Here is a 21440-nt window from a genome sequence, read left to right on the forward strand (position 1 = left end):
ATCATGTCATCAGTTTAAAAAAAAGCTTGGCTTGAAAGTTCATGTGTGTTGGTAGAAATCATTCTGAAACAAGTTTTAACTGTAATTTCCAACACAAGAATTGAGGTAATTATAATAACGTACATCTGTATGTCAGGGCATTGTATCCCTCCCACTTCTCCTCAGTCTACAGCAGACAGCACTGTTGTTGAGGAAAAAACTCCTATCGTAAGTATATCATGATGAATGTGACAAGGCTTTACAAGGCAAATTACCATACCTGAAGCACTTACAGTGCATTGATTTGAAGACAAAATTTATTACACACAAATCTTAATAATGAATTGAAAAGATTAAGTGCAAATAAAATATTCTAATAATCTGTGTCAGTCATGATTAAGAATAAAAATCATACAGCCTGACATCTGTCATATTTTATATACAGATAAATATAGGTTTGTATATGATAACGCAGCAATCACCATCATAAATAAAGCTGGACTGTATATATATACTAATTTCTAAATCTCGGTTCAATAAGATTGCAATCATTTACTAGCATATGATAAAAAATCTCCACAATCTTTACGATACTTAAGTATTGAGTAGTGTAACAAACTCCAAATCATCATTCCTCCATAATAGAACAATTCAGGAATTAGTTCTGGACAAAAAACTTTCATGAGCTTGATAAGTGTAAGTCTGTGATGAAGAGTTCTTGTAGCAGTCATGTCTACAATGCAGCAAAACACCTGGCACAGTTGTCTTCACAAGTGTTGAGAACAGCCGCAGACATTGAAAAAACTCTAGCAGCTCTGTCCACTGTTTCACAGTTTCAGAACATTTTAAAACTCAATAAAAGCCTCTGCTATCAGCCCTTTGCACTTAGTTGATAAATTTGATCTGGGTCACTGGGTTCAAGATTTTTATAACAACTTTTCCAGACTTCAAAGATGCTCAGAATACATTGCAGCATATCAAAGAGTCATCATGTATAAATGCTATGTTGAAGTGGGATTTGAGGCAGTAATGCAGCATTGTGTTTGGTACCACCGGTGCTGGCTGTACAATGCTATCTGTTTCCCGCTGGTTTGCTGGAGTCTTGGCGCATCTGCTGCTCCTTACGGTCCAGTTTGCGGATGTTGTCCATGAGAATCTGGTTGGTTGGATCGAGCTTCAGCGCTGCCTGGTAATGATGGCGTGCCTCCTGGATCTCTTCCTGATAAGAAAGATGTGATCCTTAGATAAGGACAAAACTTCCTACTGCATACATACTGTAACATACTTGGAACAAAGAGACATTTCTGGCCCAAAAGTAGATTTAAAAAAAGGTTGTATGTTACTTTTTATCTGGCAATAATTCCATAGATTGATACTTTTGCTCAAGATACAATATGCTAGGACGGTAAAAAGAATTGTAACCACTGACATCCTCAATTCATCATGTACAGTACTTACATGTATATTGTAGATCAACCACCTCATAACAACTATAAACTCCTAGAATTGATATGTAGTACATAGTGCTCACAGGTACATATGTGCAGGGCCAGGTTAGGGTAAAACCTCACTGCCTTCCTGCAGCTCTACTAGAACTGACCCTCTCCACCCTCCATTCCCGTCCCCACCCCTACCCTCCCGTGTACACTTAACGTCGGGCAGTAATTTTCTAGCAAGGTCCAATCATATGGCTGCTGACAGGTCACCGAACGTCACCGACAATTAGCCAATGGCGGTCGAGTTGTGGGTTGTTAACATCCCTTGTCTTATGTAAATGTCATCAACTCAAACCAAGCGCATTTGAGTTGTTGTTACCACTTTGTTCCGTACGAATACATCTAGATCTACCAGTTTGTAAAGTTGACTTTCTCCAATTAAAAACGGGATCTATCAGTTTGTTAAGTTACCCTTCATGACCAAAAGGCGATGGGACTGCATGTTCAGTCGTATGTATGACTGGGCCTAATTGATTTGACACTGCATTTTGGGATGAGCCAGCCGCATGCATATGGCGTCATTCAGAAGAGGTCGCTGGAAGCCAATAAAACCCGCTTTTGTATACTATTGTTAAGTATTTACCCATGCATCTAGATTTTTTTCTTTCGAAGTTGTATGCTTACTTAATATATATAGTACAGTTGTATGTTGAATCTATACATATAGACTACACCCTCATTAAATCAGGACCCTTATCGCTCCACGTTACATCTCTCGCGAAGGGGCCCTGATAATAACTGCCGCCAGACATGGTTCTGGCGACGTCGCCGACACTTGCTCATGAATAATTAATGAGCTGGCCTTATTTGGCAATGAGCGGACTGACGAACTCATCTCGCGGACAAGGTCGGTGGGCTTGCTCGGCTTTCGCTGCCGCTGGGAAGCCCATATAACAGAGGCTCTTCCCTCCGCCTGTCCTTACACTTAGAAATACGTCCCTGTCATCAAGCAGTGTCTGTAGGGTGGACTGCTGATGCTGACGAAGCAGCTCTAATCCAAACAAGTCTTCCACAGCTGAAGCAAAACTATCGGCTGCCATTTGTTTTGGGTATTACTAACCAAAGCAACGATGTAACACATAACCTGATTGGTTGATAGCTTCCTAGCGTTCATTGCGCGTTTGCTTCCGATGAGGGGAAGCAGACCCCTCTGATTAGCTGAAGCTGTTTTAGTGGTGACGTCGCCAGAACCATGTCTGGCGGTGGTTATTATCAGGGCCCCTTCGGGTGCGATGTAACGTGGAGCGATAGGGGTCCTGATTTAATGAGGGTGATAGACTATGGCCAGCCAAAGACGATAACAATACCACTACCAAGTATTTTCTGATGACAATAAATGTAAAGTTTTGCATGTGTCACATTGTCTATCGCTGAACATTATTTCTGTACATGAAATTTAAAAAAAGGTGCTACAGCTTACTGGTACAGCTTACAACTTTAACCATGCAAAAGATACCAAAACACCTTCTCCGAAGCGTGGCACAGCGGCTATACTTTAATAATACAGTAGAATCCAGCTATTTGCATTACTGTTAATAGCATAATTCGGGGATGTGCATAAAATTCTGAAAACCCAAACCATTTCCCATTCACTCCTTTATAAATAAAATGGCATAATGGCATTAGCCATTTTTGCATACTCCTTCTATTTGCATAAAATAATGCCAATGTCAACAGGAAAAACTGGTCGAACATGTCAAAGTCACTAACTCTTATGGATCGTATGCAAATGTCATTCAAATGTAAATTGTGTATGGATAGTTTCTATGGTAAGACAACACCATAGGAACTGTTGTTGTCCTTTGTGTTTTGAAAAAGCTGTAGCAACTCATTGTCATTTGCTGTGATAGGAAACAGAAAAATAGAATTGCCAGTTTTTCGCTAAGTTTGCCATCCTTTGCACTCACCATGTGTAAATAAACTAATGATATGCTTATGAATTCAATATGTTACATTTTGTATAACCTGTAAGTGAGTGAATTTGACACAAAGTGTGTGCGTTTCCTTCAAGTGCCATCCTGGTAACTACTACAACCCCCCCCCTCCCCCTCAGTGCCGCTCATTTTGTCCCCTAGGGTTAATGGAATACTCCTCATTATTGCATAAAATACACTGACAAATCAGTTATACAAATAAGCGGATTCTACTGTAGTAATTTTATTGCAAATTCCTGGCCAAAGGCTAATTGCAAATAACATACATAAAAGAACAGGGTACAAAATAGGTATAAAAGCGGCTAAACTAGATTATACAAACCTAATTGTCTATAACTAGTGAAGGGTTTGACTTTTCTTTTGTAAGCAACGGAAGACGTAATGTCCCACCTTTTCTATAATTTGTGGGTTGTCAAAACATGTGCTGCAAACTAATGGCAGTTCCTTGTAATGTTTATTGCCGCTACATGTATAAACAATCAACCGGGAATCGACGGACAAAGGGTGTGAAATATTCCTTCTTGCCCCTCGTGTGCCAGTAGATCGGTGTTGATTGGCTACTTTACATTTGAAAGGACCGGTTCCGTGGGCGTTGACCTTGCTAGGAAATCTAGTGCCTGTCGTTAAGATTTCTCCCCATCCTCCCCTCCCCACAACACCCCTCCCCTACCCACAACATCCCTCCCCTCCCCACCTTGATATGTAGTAGTGCTCCCAGGTTCATGTGTGCAGAGGCCAGGTTAGGGTATAAGCTCACTGCCATCCTGTAACTGTCCAGGGCCTGTGAGATGTGGTTCAGGTCCTTGTGATGGTTGCCCAGCTCATAATGCAGTTCGGCAGTCTGTTTAGCCTCATAGTTGGGTGGTAGAAGTTCCAGCGCTTGCAATGCACTCTGTAGAGCCTACAGATTCACAATGAGCATGCATCATCATAGACAACAAAAATTCACAGACAAAATTGAATCTTTTTATATCTTATCCTCAGGGCAACAACAACCATCAGCACTGTATGTCTTTCCCGTGAGGCAAAGCAAGCTATCTTAGTTAATCGTAGTCAACCGGCTCTAATACACAAGTTTCCAGTTTCAAAGGTCATTGCCTGGCCCCATTGTAATATAGTCAAGGTGATTGGTGCAAAAAAATAAGAATAAGTGCATGAATCTTTGCATGAACATTGCACGCCATAAAAGTAATATTTCTAATATAGATTTTACCTACATGGCAACCGTTGCTAGGCAACATTTTCCCTTGACAACCAGTGTCCTCAATAGCTAGTGTTTGTTGTATTACATTATGTAGTACATATATATAATTATATAGGTATAAGATTACTAATATATAGACACTTAATTGTGAAAGAACAAGAGAATAGAACACCTGTTCTAGATTCTGCTCTTAATTCCGTTTTAGATCCTATTCGTTATGATTTAAAACATTCTTACCTGTGCGCACCTGTCGGCAAGGTCATGTTTGTTCTCAAAATGGAGCTTTTTTTATAGAGGCCCCTTGGCCTCAGGTAACTTCTATTTTTTCTTTGATTATAAATATCTTAAAATGTTAGTTGAAGGTAACGGCACTGAACCGTAATCCAACGCAACCTTAATCTGACACTTTTGAGTATTGGCTTGCCAATTAAGATTCAACAGGGTAATGCAAAAACTGTTGATTGCATTTCAATACGGGTCCAGTACTGATGTCAAAAACGTACAGTCATAAGGTCATGAAGATTTGTTTTTACGTAGTTCCGTGGGTCATGAGAGGAGGCGTAGTGGCCACATTGTCAACATTTTCTTCTTCACATTGTCATATAATTACATGATCTTACATATCTATACCTGTATAAATCAAAAGAGGAATAAACAATATGCCCGTCAATAACAGCAAACAAGTCTGGTCTTATCCTTGATCCAAATAAACCTCGAATTATTCAGAGGTTTTTGCGAACACGCCTTCGGAAACCGCCATTTTGAATACCCAGAACCATACGCGCCAAAATGACGTGAGCAATAGCAGACGACGCAGATCATTTAAATGTATCTATTTATTCATCACTCTTCTCTCTTGGATAATCAAATAGCCATCTGTAACAAGTGTTTATGTACCGTTAGTAATTGAAATAGTAGCCGACATCAACAAATAAATTACTCTTTCTTTTCCCCCCTATTTTGAAATGTAAAAGTCCCAACCCACGTGCAAGCTCGTGCAACACGCATTGGAGACGATACCAACCCTCTCATGATGCAGTGTGGGTTACCACGCTCACACAACCAAATAATTGAATTTTGACAGTAGTAATGTAAAAGTAAAGCTTTTACATCCTTTATCAAAGACACATGTCATTTTTTATATCCCTGAAACAAACATTCCCACCAGGGCTAACACCATAGCGACACACAAGAGTCGTACTTCCCTCTACCTCTGCTGTTTGCTCTTGGTACAGGCCGATGACCTGCGTAGGATAGTTTCCGTTTCCGCCTGATAGTTTGCAGGACATTTACAAACTAAAGTGCAAGTATCGTCAGTTACTCGCCTTTTATAGCTGTAGCAGGCCTTCAAGGATTCGATCCCAAGGTTTACAATAGCCACGACCGTGCAATGGAACATAAGAACGGATCTGCCGCACGGCGATGTTTTTCTGGACTATTTCTTTTACCGCCGCTATCGTGAATGAATTGGCGTACCTACTGTGACATGTGGCGCCTATGGTAACTAGTGTAAGTGGCTGTTTGTTGACAGAGAAATTGAGAAATAACCGTTGTTGTGAATATGAAAATTACGGGTAAACAGCGACGCTGTTGTATACTGTCGGATTAAAGTTTTGTTTGGAACAAATTACGCAAGGCACCGTCATATCGGAAGCTATGTTAAAGACGTAATTTTCCGGAGATTTGTCAATGACTGGAAGAGTGACACGCATGTAGTAATGGTGACAAGAACAACGTATACGATAAAGTCAATGATTACTGAAATACTCAATAGTCCGCTCGTTTATTTATCGTACAATGGTGCATAGTTGTAAAAGTGTCGGATTAAGGTTCAGTGCCGTTATAGAAAGCAGTGCTCCTTGCACAGAATAGAGGTATAAATGCATCACAAGATTGAAATTAAAAATTTGAAAGGAGGAAAATAACAAGATGGGCAAGAAACAATGAAAAGCCGAAAAGCATAGTACAACCTGTAAAAACTTAATATGTTTGCAGCACATTTTAACATGGTTAAATAAGATAGTGAATGGAGCCAGGCTTGAAGTGCTCCCAATGACCTTTGACCTTTGAAACTGGAAACTGATGTATTCAACGTTAACAAGATATTTGTTATCCTGAATTGAAATATTAGGCCACAGCATGTAAATTTTATGGATGACTTCAGCACGCGCATTGATTTTCGCCTGATTTTGAAATAAAAAACAAGATTTCTTTTACCCTTCGGCAATGGTCAACATACCGATAATAGTACGATATGTCGCAAACTGATGTCAGTTCTATCGCAAAAACGTTCTACATGCCACAAAAAGGCATTTGCACATGTTAGAAAGGTGAAAATTCTGTACAAATGAGTTGTACAACTATTGTGTATGCAAGCTGTAATAAGATTGCTCGTCGTCACCAACTTACAGGAAGACACAGTGCAGTCCTCATGACAAACTTATAAATATAGTCTGCAATTGCTGTGCCATTATTATCAACAAGTTCACTGAACGTGTAATTCGATGTGCCGTTCTTGAACTACTAACAAATTCGATCACAGGGTCAGATGAGGTAACTAATGTGATGCGGTTTGAGCAGACCATTGTCACACTGTCTGTATGTTGAAGACAGAATGACAAGACGGGTGATTTCCAAGGCACGGCAATTCAGTCAGACAGCCAGGATAGCAATAGTGGAGAGCTAGAGAACTTCAGCTGAGAAAAAGTGAGCAGAGCCAGCAACATAGTCACTGTCAGTCTGCCTCATGACTTAGGAGACTCCCGTGCCCAGTGTACGGAAACCTTGTCTCTGCCGTCTTTCTTAAAAGTTAATATACATGTTCTAATACTACAGTGTATATTGTTTTGTGTTTACTACTAAGGCCGGCTTTAGACTGACGACGGTATACGGTCGTGCGATTATTGTTGTGAGCGACGCTTCTCTTTAGACACACGGCCAGGAAATATCACGGGACCCCCGCGGCGCAGAATTCCATTGATGTGCGCATGTGACCCAAAGTGACCTCTTGCCTGTAAATTCAAAATGGCAGGGGAACTGCTTGTTTTCGTCATGCAAAAGATGGAGTTTTTACTGACTTTGAAACAACTGTTGCCGTGCAGATGAGACGTTGAGAACATGCTCAACAAACAAAGAAAGAGATTGAGGCCTGTACAGAGACGGGCAATAACTGGGATTTAACCCGAGTTCGTGGCCGCTGCCGGGGATGTCACGGGGGTCGAGGAATAGGGGCATACCAGAGAAGTAACCACTGGTGGCAGGGCATTGCGCCGGAATAACTGGTTTCGGATGAGACAAATATGTTTCCATTACTGACTGCAAGTAAACTTTTTGCCGACTTGCAAATTTGCAAGTAACCAAAAAAAATATTTTGATCCCTGCATATGCCATAAATGCAATCCTGTATATAATGCTCACCCACCTTTTGACTAGATCCCATCATGCCATACAAGCTGGCCAGATGGCGATGAGCATCAAACAGGTCTGGTCTCCTGTCCAGTACCCCCCGCAGCAGCTCTTCTGCCTTTCTGTGATCACCCAAGCGTCCAACAACATGGGCCTGGGGTCAATAAAGCACAAAAACATTAGTAAGAGCAGAAACTGTACATACTCTGTGCACTTCCATTTCTGCATATTTTACAATATCACCTCTGATAGGACATCCCAGAAATGGCACAAACATGGAACATTTGGCCCCAAACAGGAGACTTGTCATGTATACCTGCAGTTTTTACTTACACTTGTAACATTTTTTTTAACTTTCAAAAAAATTTGCCATTTCAAGCAGCAAATTGGCAGCGATTTGCATCGCACGTTGATGAATGTCATCTGTAAGCACATACTATTCACTTTATTTGGCCGATTTCTACTATTTTCCCAGCGATCACGCAGAGCCTGGTAGAGGCTAGTCTTTAGTGATGAACTTACATAGTGTGTAACAGTTTCATGCCTGTCTGGGTCTATAGTGATGTACTTACATAGTGTGTAACAGTTTCATGTCTGTCTGGGTCCTTAGTGATGTACTTACATGGTGTGTAACAGTTTCATGTCTGTCTGGGTCCTTAGTGATGTACTTACATAGTGTGTAACAGTTTCATGTCTGTCTGGGTCTATACTATAGTGATGTACTTACATAGTGTGTAACAGTTTCATGTCTGTCTGGGTCTTTAGTGATGTACTTACATAGTGTGTAACAGTTTCATGTCTGTCCGGATCTTTAGTGATGTACTTACATAGTGTGTAACAGTTTCATGTCTGTCTGGGTCTATAGTGATGAACTTACATAGTATGTAACAGTTTCATGTCTGTCTGGGTCTATAGTGATGTACTTACATAGTGTGTAACAGTTTCATGTCTGTCTGGGTCTATAGTGATGTACTTACATAGTATGTAACAGTTTCATGTCTGTCTGGGTCTATAGTGATGTACTTACATAGTGTGTAACAGTTTCATGTCTGTCTGGGTCTTTAGTGATGTACTTACATAGTGTGTAACAGTTTCATGTCTGTCCGGATCTTTAGTGATGTACTTACATAGTGTGTAACAGTTTCATGTCTGTCTGGGTCTATAGTGATGTACTTACATAGTGTGTAACAGTTTCATGTCTGTCTGGGTCTATAGTGATGTACTTAGTGATACATAGTGTGTAACAGTTTCATGTCTGTCTGGGTCCTTAGTGATGTACTTACATAGTGTGTAACAGTTTCATGCCTGTCTGGGTCTATAGTGATGTACTTAGTGATACATAGTGTGTAACAGTTTCATGTCTGTCTCTGTCTTTAGTGATGATCTTACATTGTGTATAACAGTTTCATGTCTGTCTGGGTCTATAGTGATGTACTTACATAGTGTGTAACAGTTTCATGTCTGTCTGGGTCTTTAGTGATGTACTTACATAGTGTGTAACAGTTTCATGTCTGTCTGGGTCTATAGTGATGTACTTACATAGTGTGTAACAGTTTCATGTCTGTCTGGGTCTTTAGTGATGATCTTACAATGTGTATAACAGTTTCATGTCTGTGTGGGTCTTTAATGATGTACTTAGTATTGTGTAACAGTCTCATGTCTGTCTGGGTCTTTAGTGATGTACAGTCAAACCTGTCTATAGCGGTCACTCAAGGGACTGGCGAAAACTGGCAGCTATGGACAGGTGGCCGCTATGGAGAAAAGGTCGATTAATTGACCTCCAGTGACACATGTTTTCAGTACGAACTGAGATGCATTTATTCACCGTACAGTACATATGTAAACATTGCATAGGTAAGTCACATTTTAGGTCGCTCTTTTGATTGCTTTTTTCTTTTCAGAAAATTGCAATAGCCCAAATTTTACATCATATTAATGATATTCATATTTATTTTGAAGTTTTTGGTAAAGTAATTATCCTCAGTGATACTTTGCAGCAAAATAGATTTAGCACATTATGCCTTCGTAACAGTGGTGTCTTCCGTTGACCTTTGTGCTGCTCACTATCAGCGCCATTTTGAAAATCGCGCGAAAGCCCGAAGCACGTTTTGAGCACAATTTTGGATGAATTCCCAGGGAAAACAGAAATTGGGCCTGCATTCAAACATTTCGCGAACTTACCGCATCAGGTACATGTGCGGGTTGTATTTTCCAAAAATCTGCCGTAATATTTGTCCAGTCGAAATGCACAGAAATGGTCAATTTTGCCATGATGTACAAACGCAAGCCATGTGAAGAAAATTATGCTTGACTTCGCGTCAAACCATGGATTTTCTAACAAAGATAAAACATTCTGGTTTTATTATATTATCCTATCCAGCTGAGTCCACATAAATTTGATAATGGCATGAAAAAATGAAGATTTTTAACCCGGCGTGCGGTGGCGATGCGGCTTCTACTGGCGCGCTGTGACCGTTACCGGCAGTGTTACTGTACTAAGGGAATGCGAATCGTCTGGCCACGACTGCGTTGGACAGGTGGCTGCTATAGACTAATTCTTAATGCTTATGTCAATGGGAAAAATCCAAGGGACCAACAAAAAGTGACCACTATGGGCAGGTGGCGGCTATGTAAAGGTGACCGCTAATACAGGTTTGACTGTACTTACATAGTATGTAACAGTTTCATGTCTGTCTGGGTCTATAGTGATGAACTTACATAGTATGTAACAGTTTCATGTCTGTCTGGGTCTATAGTGATGTACTTACATAGTGTGTAACAGTTTCATGTCTGTCCGGGTCTATAGTGATGTACTTACATTGTGTATAACAGTTTCATGTCTGTCTGGGTCTATAGTGATGTACTTACATAGTGTGTAACAGTTTCATGTCTGTCTGGGTCTATAGTGATGAACTTACATAGTATGTAACAGTTTCATGTCTGTCTGGGTCTATAGTGATGTACTTACATAGTGTGTAATAGTTTCATGTCTGTCTGGGTCTATAGTGATGTACTTAGTATACATAGCGTGTAACAGTTTCATGTCTGTCTGGGTCTATAGTGATGTACTTACATAGTATGTAACAGTTTCATGTCTGTCTGGGTCTATAGTGATGTACTTACATAGTGTGTAACAGTTTCATGTCTGTCTGGGTCTATAGTGATGAACTTACATAGTATGTAACAGTTTCATGTCTGTCTGGGTCTATAGTGATGAACTTACATAGTATGTAACAGTTTCATGTCTGTCTGGGTCTATAGTGATGTACTTACATAGTGTGTAACAGTTTCATGTCTGTCTGGGTCTATAGTGATGAACTTACATAGTGTGTAACAGTTTCATGTCTGTCTGGGTCCTTAGTGATGTACTTACATAGTGTGTAACAGTTTCATGTCTGTCTGGGTCTATAGTGATGTACTTACATAGTGTGTAACAGTTTCATGTCTGTCTGGGTCTATAGTGATGAACTTACATAGTATGTAACAGTTTCATGTCTGTCTGGGTCTATAGTGATGTACTTACATAGCGTGTAACAGTTTCATGTCTGTCCGGGTCCTTAGTGATGTACTTACATAGTGAGTAACAGTTTCATGTCTGTCTGGGTCTATAGTGATGAACTTACATAGTATGTAACAGTTTCATGTCTGTCTGGGTCTATAGTGATGAACTTACATAGTATGTAACAGTTTCATGTCTGTCTGGGTCTATAGTGATGTACTTACATAGTGTGTAACAGTTTCATGTCTGTCTGGGTCTATAGTGATGAACTTACATAGTATGTAACAGTTTCATGTCTGTCTGGGTCTATAGTGATGTACTTACATAGTGTGTAACAGTTTCATGTCTGTCTGGGTCTATAGTGATGAACTTACATAGTATGTAACAGTTTCATGTCTGTCTGGGTCTATAGTGATGTACTTACATAGCGTGTAACAGTTTCATGTCTGTCCGGGTCTATAGTGATGTACTTACATAGTGTGTAACAGTTTCATGTCTGTCTGGGTCTATAGTGATGAACTTACATAGTGTGTAACAGTTTCATGTCTGTCTGGGTCTATAGTGATGAACTTACATAGTATGTAACAGTTTCATGTCTGTCTGGGTCTATAGTGATGTACTTACATAGTGTGTAACAGTTTCATGTCTGTCTGGGTCTATAGTGATGAACTTACATAGTATGTAACAGTTTCATGTCTGTCTGGGTCTATAGTGATGTACTTACATAGCGTGTAACAGTTTCATGTCTGTCCGGGTCTATAGTGATGTACTTACATTGTGTATAACAGTTTCATGTCTGTCTGGGTCTATAGTGATGTACTTACATAGTGTGTAACAGTTTCATGTCTGTCTGGGTCTATAGTGATGTACTTACATAGTGTGTAACAGTTTCATGTCTGTCTGGGTCTATAGTGATGTACTTACATAGTGTGTAACAGTTTCATGTCTGTCTGGGTCTATAGTGATGTACTTACATAGTGTGTAACAGTTTCATGTCTGTCTGGGTCTATAGTGATGTACTTACATAGTGTGTAACAGTTTCATGTCTGTCTGGGTCTATAGACAGAATCTCTTCATACACAGTCTTGGCATCCATGATTCGGCCGGTGTTGTAGTACATTGCTGCAAGCAGCTCAAGAGTACCAGCCTCCTTCTTTAAGGATATAGCCCTGAGAAGATAAGAAATAGCTTCGTCACTTCAGTTCCTTCAATCCTGTCTTCGAAAAGCTGGAATGAGGGAGACAAAAAGGCTCGAAATTCATTTTTGGGAAAAGGTGCACTGGCGCACCTAACCTAAATATTTAGGGGCACAGAAAAAAGAATGTCAGCAAAACAAAATTACAAACCCTACTACCCTATTCAGAACTGGAATGTGAAATTCAATAACTAACTTCAAAATTTCAAACCTTTTATACAACAAAGGTTGTTATTTCTCTTACACTTGAATGTCCAAAATATCCTGTAAGGTAGTGTACAATCACATTTAGGATAGGTATTACTTCCCTATATACACATATCTTGGTGCACCCACAGTCAAAAATAAGGTGTACATATCCAATTTTGGGTGCACAAAAGTGAATCTGCACCCAATATTTCGATGCCTACATGAAAAAACTTCAAGACATTATCTATGTACAGGGATCGAAATACTTTTTTTGGGTTACTTGCAAAATTGCAAGTTGGCAAAAGATTTACTTGCAATTTGAAATACTAACTTGCAATATTATAGTCGGTATGTAACTGCTTTTTCTCTACATACATACATACTCAGCCTGACATAGCAACTTTTAAAGCATTATCAGAAGACTATAAACAATTTACATGTAATGTAGAAAATATTCAATGCAAATAGTAAACACAAAACAGTAATAGTATTACAACATGTATTACAACATGTACAAAAAAGATGAAGTAGCAACAATAATAAGTTTTCCCCTTCAAATAAATTAGTGACTGAGACATGGTGCTTGAATCATTTACCAGCCTTATGACCACTGGAGGCATAAGGCAAATTACTAGAGGTCAGCATGTTATTTACATGTACGTTGGCCATTTTGATTTTCTGACAGTATTTGGTTTCGTCCTTTTCCAGCGCAATTTTCAGCAAAAAAAATCTTGATCGATGAAGGGTTTTAGATGGTTTAGAACAAAAAAGCATTGATTTTTGGCGACGCCTCAGGGGCGAGCCAAATTTTTACTATATTGTGTGCAGATTGCAAGAATTCTAGGAATTGTACAGGAATGTGAAAGTCCATGGGATGATAACTCAAGAATGCCTGGATGTATTGTCTTCATATTTTGTAGGTGGATAGGTCTGTGGGAGACCATATAATGATTGGATTTTGGGCCCCCTAGCGACTTTCTATGGTACTGCAGGGGAACTTTCACTCTTCAAATCTCGTCTTCTGAACATGCCATAGTCATGATTTTTAAGTGGTGGATAGCTCTTTGTTAGGAAAATATGTCCTGTAGATTTGGACCCCCTAGCAGCTTTTTTTTAACTGCAGGAGCTGATTTGGACTCAAATTTTGAAAGAGAATAACGCAAGAAGGGGATGACGGATCATCATAATTTTTGGTGTGTAGATAGCTTAAGTGATGATTTACATAATCATATGCCAATTATGCAAGTCAAAATCTGATTTGCATGATTAATGAGGACAGTTAATAAATCAGCTGAATTCTATTATAGGGCTCTCAAACACATGAGATATGTAACTGAGAAAGAGATAAATATCGATAGATATCAATTATGCAAATTGATACTTAATTTGCATAATCAATGACAAAATACTATAAATCCATAGTGGTAAAGGATGGGGATTTCATTTTTGCACCATTTGGAAGTTAAGTAAATGTGGCCACTATTAGACACAAATCTTGCATAGAGGGCCTCATTTACATAATTTATGAGGAAATGGTACAATGTCTTTTTTTGTGAAAACAAGATTTTCATACATTGGACAACTTGTGTTATTTTGGTAGAGAAGGTGATCGACTGATATGATTTATGCGAGGTCCTTATTTGCATGTAGGCTAAAAACGAAAACGTTAACAGAGACCACCGTCGCCATGGCAACATCTTTTTATGTTGCCAATCTTGTTGTGTTTCAATTGAAAATTTACCGTATAATTGTATGGGATGACTGTTTGTTAGTGTGTAACTAGAGCAGCTTGTTCCCAGGCATTCATGGAATACAAACTTGTAATTTTCAACTTGCAAAATTGCAAGTTCCTATCATTTTTACTTACAAATCTTGATAATCACTTGCAAATTGCAAGTTGCTTTATTGTATTTCGAACCCTGTATATGTACGTGTCCCCACCAAAACATGTCCTTCATGTAAGTGTCCATACCACGATATAAAATTGTGTCCCCCATGTGAAAGTGTCAGTTAGACCCCCATGCAAAAGTGTCTCCCCCATGTAAAAGTGTCCGTATCCCCATTGCATGTAAGTGTAGGACCCCGTACCCCCATATGATACATTTTTGTGATTTTACATAGTAAAGACAGTGGCACATTTCTGATGATCCAACCATAAGAAACTTAGTAAGTGAAGTCTGGGTAGAGGTGACTGTGTCACTGTTGGAGCTGAACTTCATCTGGCGCCACTCAGTAAACAAAATAAGATTTCAGAGAGATACGCCAAAAATAATTACTCAAGCAACTGGATAAGATTTTGAAACAGTCAGACGTTTCAGACAGTATCCACTGTCTTTCGTCAGTGACTAACGATAGGACTGAGAACACCAGGTTTTATACCAAAACTCTGAATAAGATATGTTAATGAGGTAAAGACAATTTAGGATGTCTTGAAGTAGTCTTTAAAAAGAAGATTAATTCAAGACAAAGTTTATGCCAATCAACTAGCTACTGTTGTTCTAGTACAGTAACTAAATGTTGCTTGTCCGGGGGTGGGGGGTGGTGGGCAGTGCATTATCCCAGGTGCCTGAAAGTTGAACGCGTAGACCCCCTTTCCTGTTGAGGGCGGGGTTGTACATCCTCTCATATATTGCTTCTCTAATTCCCCGTTCGAACGCTTTTCACTTGCATACCCCCTAAGGAGGCAGTATCAGTAGTTAGGGAAGCCTTGGAGGCCGACGACACACTTGCAGATAGAACCAAACTCTCTGTGGACCACATATGTGAACTGCCTAGGGTGCACTTATTTCACTTACAAACAACAGTTTTTCCAGCAAGTGCACGGCTGTGCTATGGGATCACCGGTATCGCCCATTGTTGTGAACCTGTATATGGAGAAGTTTGAGAACAAAGCCCTCAGTACTTTCAATGGCCCTCCCCCAGCAAACTGGTTTCGCTATGTAGACGACACTTGGTGTAGGCTAAAGAAGAGAGTAGCTGATGACTTCTTTGACCATATTAACCAGATAGATGACAACATCAAGTTCACACAGGAGTCGTGTCAAAACAACATGCTCCCCTTCTTAGACACCAAAGCCATCATAGAGAAGGATGGCAACCTTCAGTTCGAAGTGTACAGGAAACCGACCCACACTGATCAATATCTGGCCTTTGATTCCCATCACCCTTTGGAACACAAACTAGCAGTGATTAAAACTCTCTTCCATCGTGCAATGTCATTACCTCAGACGAAGCAAAAACAGAAGAACACAGACATCTCCGTGTGGCTTTAGCCAAGTGTGGCTACCAAAATTGGACCTTCAACAAGGCCCTCAAACCTTCTGACCAGTCTAAGAAAACACTCAAGTACAGACCATTGACCAACAGAAACAAGGTCAACATTACCATTCCCTACGTCCAAGGAGTATCGGAAAAACTCAGACGTATCTTCCAAAACTTCAACATTGCCACTAACTTCAAACCTCACTCAACTCTCAAGCAGAAACTAGTCCATCCAAAAGACAGGCCTGAAAAAGGCATCAAAGCCAATGTCATCTACAAACTGAAATGTGAGGAACCGAACTGCAACAACATGTACATTGGGGAGACAAGTCGACCACTAAAAGAAAGGTACAAGGAACATTGCAGAAAGAGCGCTAACCGCTACTCCTCTGCCATTTACCACCATCTTAAACACAACCAGGGACACTCATTCAATCTCAAATCCACAGACATCCTAGATCGTGAAGAACGCTGGTTCGAACGGGGAATTAGAGAAGCAATATATGAGAGGATGTACAACCCCGCCCTCAACAGGAAAGGGGGTCTACGCGTTCAACTTTCAGGCACCTGGGATAATGCACTGCCCACCATCCCCCACCCCCGGACAAGCAACATTTAGTTACTGTACTAGAACAACAGTAGCTAATTGAACTATTGGCATAAACTTTGTCTTGAATTAATCTTCTTTTTAAAGACTACTTCAAGACATCCTAAATTGTCTTTACCTCATTAACATATCTTATTCAGAGTTTTGGTATAAAACCTGGTGTTCTCAGTCCTATCGTTAGTCACTGACGAAAGACAGTGGATACTGTCTGAAACGTCTGACTGTTTCAAAATCTTATCCAGTTGCTTGAGTAATTATTTCTGGCGTATCTTATTACCTGGATGTCTAACCTTCATCAACATTTCAGAGAGATGATTGTTTTGTACATCCAGATCATAGTGGATGAACCTGCCGTCAAGAAACTTTTAAGTTTAAGATTCTTTGACTTAAATCCTGATGTCACATATTAGTCCTATCCTGAAAGGCAGCTACAGTGGTTACCTATATGTACAAACTTTAGGTATCATATGTAATTTTCGAAAGTAGCTAGGAAAGCCAAATTGACAAAATATGTACAACCCTGCAATGTCCTGAAAAAGAAGACTGGTGATCCATCTTGCCTGCTAAGGGTACTCTATTCACCAAACTGACCTGAGGAATAAGCTTTCTGCCTCCTGAGTCCTGTCCAGGGAGCGGAGCAGGCGGGCCTTGTTCACCATGGCAACTGTGTGGGTAGGGTCAAAGGTCAGGGCTTGGTCATAATGAGACAGGGCCTCAGCGGTTTGACCTGCAGTGGGAAATACAGAAATCAGGCTTTTCCTAACTTTTTGTCTCAGTCTTTAAAGGGGCCTATTGTGACATGAACATAAAACAAAATTCTTTGCCTTTGATTATTTTTCTACATCATTAGTTGAATCTACCTTATTACACTGCACAGCAATATTCATCACGTACGGATGCGACTTTGTAGTGTCGTGCGAACGTCTTGAAAAAAATTATATACGCAATCCCCCCCGCCGCTTGAATTGGCCGCCATCTTGTCCAACATTCCGACGAACCACCGAACACGCGATCGAACGCCCGACGTTCTGAAGTTTGGTCACTTGTGGTGATTTTCCTGTGACGCTCGAACTCCGACCATAACGGTCGATTCGGATTTTTCGTAGCGTTCTACGCTGGCTTATTTGCATATTAACTTGCGGGACGCAAGTTAATATGTCAAATGAACCAGATTTTACACGTTTTGCGTTTTTCGTCGTTTATTAATGGTGGAAATGTGACAAAATGACGGGAATATGTTGGAAATAAGTAACAAATAAGTTACATATGTGAATCTTAGTGTAGATCTTTCAAATTCTTACTATTTGTAGTTTTTGCCCACCAGATTCTACAATATGCCCCTTTAAAAGTGAACACAATGTCCATTTCTGTACCAATAAACAAATAAGTTTTTCCATGCTTAGGTCAAGATTTTGTCAAAAGACAGTTGTTAAGACAAACTCTGAAGTAAGAAAGATGTATTTTTGCAATGTACCTAGTTTGGCTAAGAAAGCTCCGTAGTTATTCAGAACATCAGGGTTTTCCCCGTCCAGGTCTAGAGACTCATGATAGATGCCCATGGCCTCCTCGTTCCGATCTAAGTCTGACAGTAGGGAGGCCAGGTTGACATGAGCGTCGATGTAGTCTGGTTGAATGACGATGGCTCTTCGGAACAAGGTTTCCGCTTCTGATGTCTTGCCTTGTTTACTGGAGAAAAGGGATGTGACGAAGTAAGGGCAGTTCAATTCTTCGAGCTGTCTTTCTTACAAGTGTGATACCACTATGAACGGTGTTCAACTAGAACCAACTACATCAAAAATCTATGATATAACCGCCAAACCTTACCTTGTTGTTGACTGATATTGTTTTAGTCCATGCTAGACATAATGTCTCTCAGAGGAAGGCATAAAATCCCTTTTCGCATGGCGAAAATTACTTTTCTTAACTGCAACAGAATGAGGAGAACATGTTGGAAAAGGATCCTACAACTTTTTTCTCACCTTTCTCATCTTTTTCCTGGGCCTAAGGAAGTCTAGTGTACTCTGTTAACAGAACTACCCCCTGTATTGGTACATCAAGGTCATCATTCTTGGCAGGTATTTCATGGAATATTGTATATCAAATATCTTGTATAATCCTTGTAGGTCATCACATGGAAGGGTACTTTTGTCACTGATTGTCTATTTCAGGAATACCTGATGAGGTTGGCGAGGTTGAAGTGTGCCTTGGCGTGTTGTGGTGTGATGTTCATGGCCCGACGGTAGTACCGCTCCTGTAGCTGCGTGTCATTGGTCATCAGGGTACCCAGGTTGTTGTTAGCGCTGGCATGGCGGGGATAAAGTCTGCCATACAGGAAACAAACAAAAAATAACCAAAAAAAAGATAGACATGTAAACTAAATGTAAGGTTTCCAGTTAACGGTCAAATCATTGAAAACACCACATATCTGAAAACACACATATGCAGAGCAGACTCTGAGTCAAATTTTTAATGTTGAAGAAGAAATTTGAGTAGAAAGGAGTGGAATTGTCTCTCACTTACTCCAATGTTCTCTGGTAGTGGAAGATGGCCTCCTCATGTCTGCCCAGATCCTTTAAGTAGTTCCCATAATTGTAATGAGCCTTAGCATTGTGAGGTAAAGTTTCCACACCAGACCTACATACAGGGTGAAGATACAGATTTTATTGTATACACTATGCATGTGCTCCTAACTTAACATGACCAATTAACGTCCGATTTATTCAAAACGTATCTATCTTAAAACCGCACAGACAGAGCCAAATTTTAAAGCAATGGTCAGAAATATCAGCTCTTCTAAAAAGAAAATGCATGGTCTGTAGGTTTTTATCCGCCTATTTAACGCCGTGCGAGCATGTACTTATACTGAGGTATATGATGAAGAATTGTGCTAGGGTAACCCATTATCGTCCACCTCAGTCTTTTCCCTTCTAGCGCTATGCTTGAAGAACATAGACCAGAAAAAATGCACAGTAACTGTCCAAAGTAGTCTACAGACAAATGGTAGTTAAATCACTATGTCTGTCCCGCCACTTGCTTGACGCGATGGAAGAAAACAACGTTTATCTGTGAATTTCCCCGACATGCGCGGCACGTGGCGTTCACGTGGTAAACGCATGGTCATGATGTTTTGCCGTGCAAAAAATAATCTCCGGTGTGGGGGTCGCTAGGCTGTATTAAACCTTCCTAAAACTGGTAAGAGTTTCAAACCTCAAATCACCATGGGTAGTCTGAATATCAAAGAAAGGTTTAACGTCAGCTACTTTTAAAAGATACTAGCTATCGTGCAAGTTACAAGAACACGATGGAATACGCGGTGTTGAATTACATATGAAATACGTTATGCGTGACGCTTCCGTTCAACTTGTTGTTACTGGTCCAGGAGTTTATTCTGTTATTTCGCTGGACGTAAACCTTTTTCATTGTTTTGTATAATAGGGAGAGATGGCTAAGGATCATACTTATGACGTTCTTTATTGCTCATGAGAACAGGCTTTGGCATAATACACTGCGACATGCGGACATGAGCCAAACCGGATGTAAATAGGTTCTGCACGTAAATAGTAAAATAGGTCATGTTACGTTACCACACACTTCCCCATCCTCTTTTTGCGTTTTGTCGCCTTCGCGACATAACGCAATCAGATCGGTCTTGAGCTATGTAAGCGTGCCACACAGCACACTTCGACGGCGTCAAAATGTGCACAGGAACACGCTTTGACGGCCGTCCCAGGGTGCCATATGGGGCACCCAGAACGGCTGTTTTCTACGGTCTCCACATTGATATAAGACGCAAACAGTTGACAATACTCGGTCAGAAAATAGCTGAACAATTATATTTTACGATCTTTTGATTTCTATGAAGGACAGAGTGTGGGAAAATACGGAATTTGCGAAGTTCGTACGGAGCGCCTGTGAGAACGTGCGAGCACCGATCTCGGGAGATAGTTCAACTAAAACCCGTTCTGAAATGAAATAAAAACACCCAAACTATCAACTGTTCCGCTTTTTATTATCTTCAGATGTAATACTTATGATCCATTTGGCTGGAGCTGCCAGTAAACCTGCGTAAAACCTACAGGAAACGCCGTTCTCGATGCACGGAAAGTCCGCCATGACACATGTGCGATCAGCCGCTTAGACGGAAAGTAGCCCCTTATTGCGACACAAACATTACGCCGATTCGGCGTGATTTGTATGAATACGTATGCCGTGATCGGTCTCTCTTTTTTGCGTGAGGCCGTTACCACGGAGATTTTTGGACACAAGCTTGAAGGCAAATGTTTATACGCTCAGCAGGATGTCTCTAAATTGTGTGTTTTCGCGCAATAAAATATTAAAAGGCATCATGCCGAACTTTCCACAGGCCGTTGCCACCTGCCAGTCAGCACGTCAGGACGTGCTGAGCTGCACGCTGTGACGGAAGTTTTGTCTCTCCTTTTTTCGGGCATGAGTCCGTTACTACGGCGATTTTCGGGCACAAGCTCAAAGGGAAATGCTCAATGATATATCTATGAAGTCACTGCGAAATATCTATTCATTGAAATTCGCACAATAAAATATTAAAAGGCATTAACGCCGAACTTTCCACATACCGTCGTCACCTGCCAGTCAGCACGTCAAGGCGTGCTGAGCTGCACGCTGTGACGGAAGTTTTGTGGATTGATAGTGAGC

General features: G+C 40.4%; 1 protein-coding gene across 2 annotated transcripts in view; it reads right to left on the minus strand.

Moving 5' to 3' along the window:
• Positions 1 to 278: 278 nt before the first annotated feature.
• The window catches only part of LOC136421321 (protein O-mannosyl-transferase TMTC1-like), a 139155-nt gene continuing 117993 nt past the window's right edge, over positions 279 to 21440 (minus strand). For both annotated transcript variants that reach the window (XM_066408544.1, XM_066408543.1), the window contains exons 10-17: positions 19290 to 19403; positions 18944 to 19090; positions 18244 to 18455; positions 17361 to 17496; positions 12542 to 12686; positions 8035 to 8172; positions 4104 to 4310; positions 279 to 1198 (exon numbers count right to left, since the gene is read on the minus strand). In XM_066408544.1, the coding sequence (XP_066264641.1) occupies positions 1052 to 1198; positions 4104 to 4310; positions 8035 to 8172; positions 12542 to 12686; positions 17361 to 17496; positions 18244 to 18455; positions 18944 to 19090; positions 19290 to 19403 (1246 nt within the window). In that variant the 3' untranslated portion in view covers positions 279 to 1051. The remainder of the gene's footprint in view (positions 1199 to 4103; positions 4311 to 8034; positions 8173 to 12541; positions 12687 to 17360; positions 17497 to 18243; positions 18456 to 18943; positions 19091 to 19289; positions 19404 to 21440) is intronic.

Source organism: Branchiostoma lanceolatum, chromosome 16, assembly GCF_035083965.1.
Source record: "Branchiostoma lanceolatum isolate klBraLanc5 chromosome 16, klBraLanc5.hap2, whole genome shotgun sequence".
Classification (NCBI taxonomy): domain Eukaryota; kingdom Metazoa; phylum Chordata; class Leptocardii; order Amphioxiformes; family Branchiostomatidae; genus Branchiostoma; species Branchiostoma lanceolatum.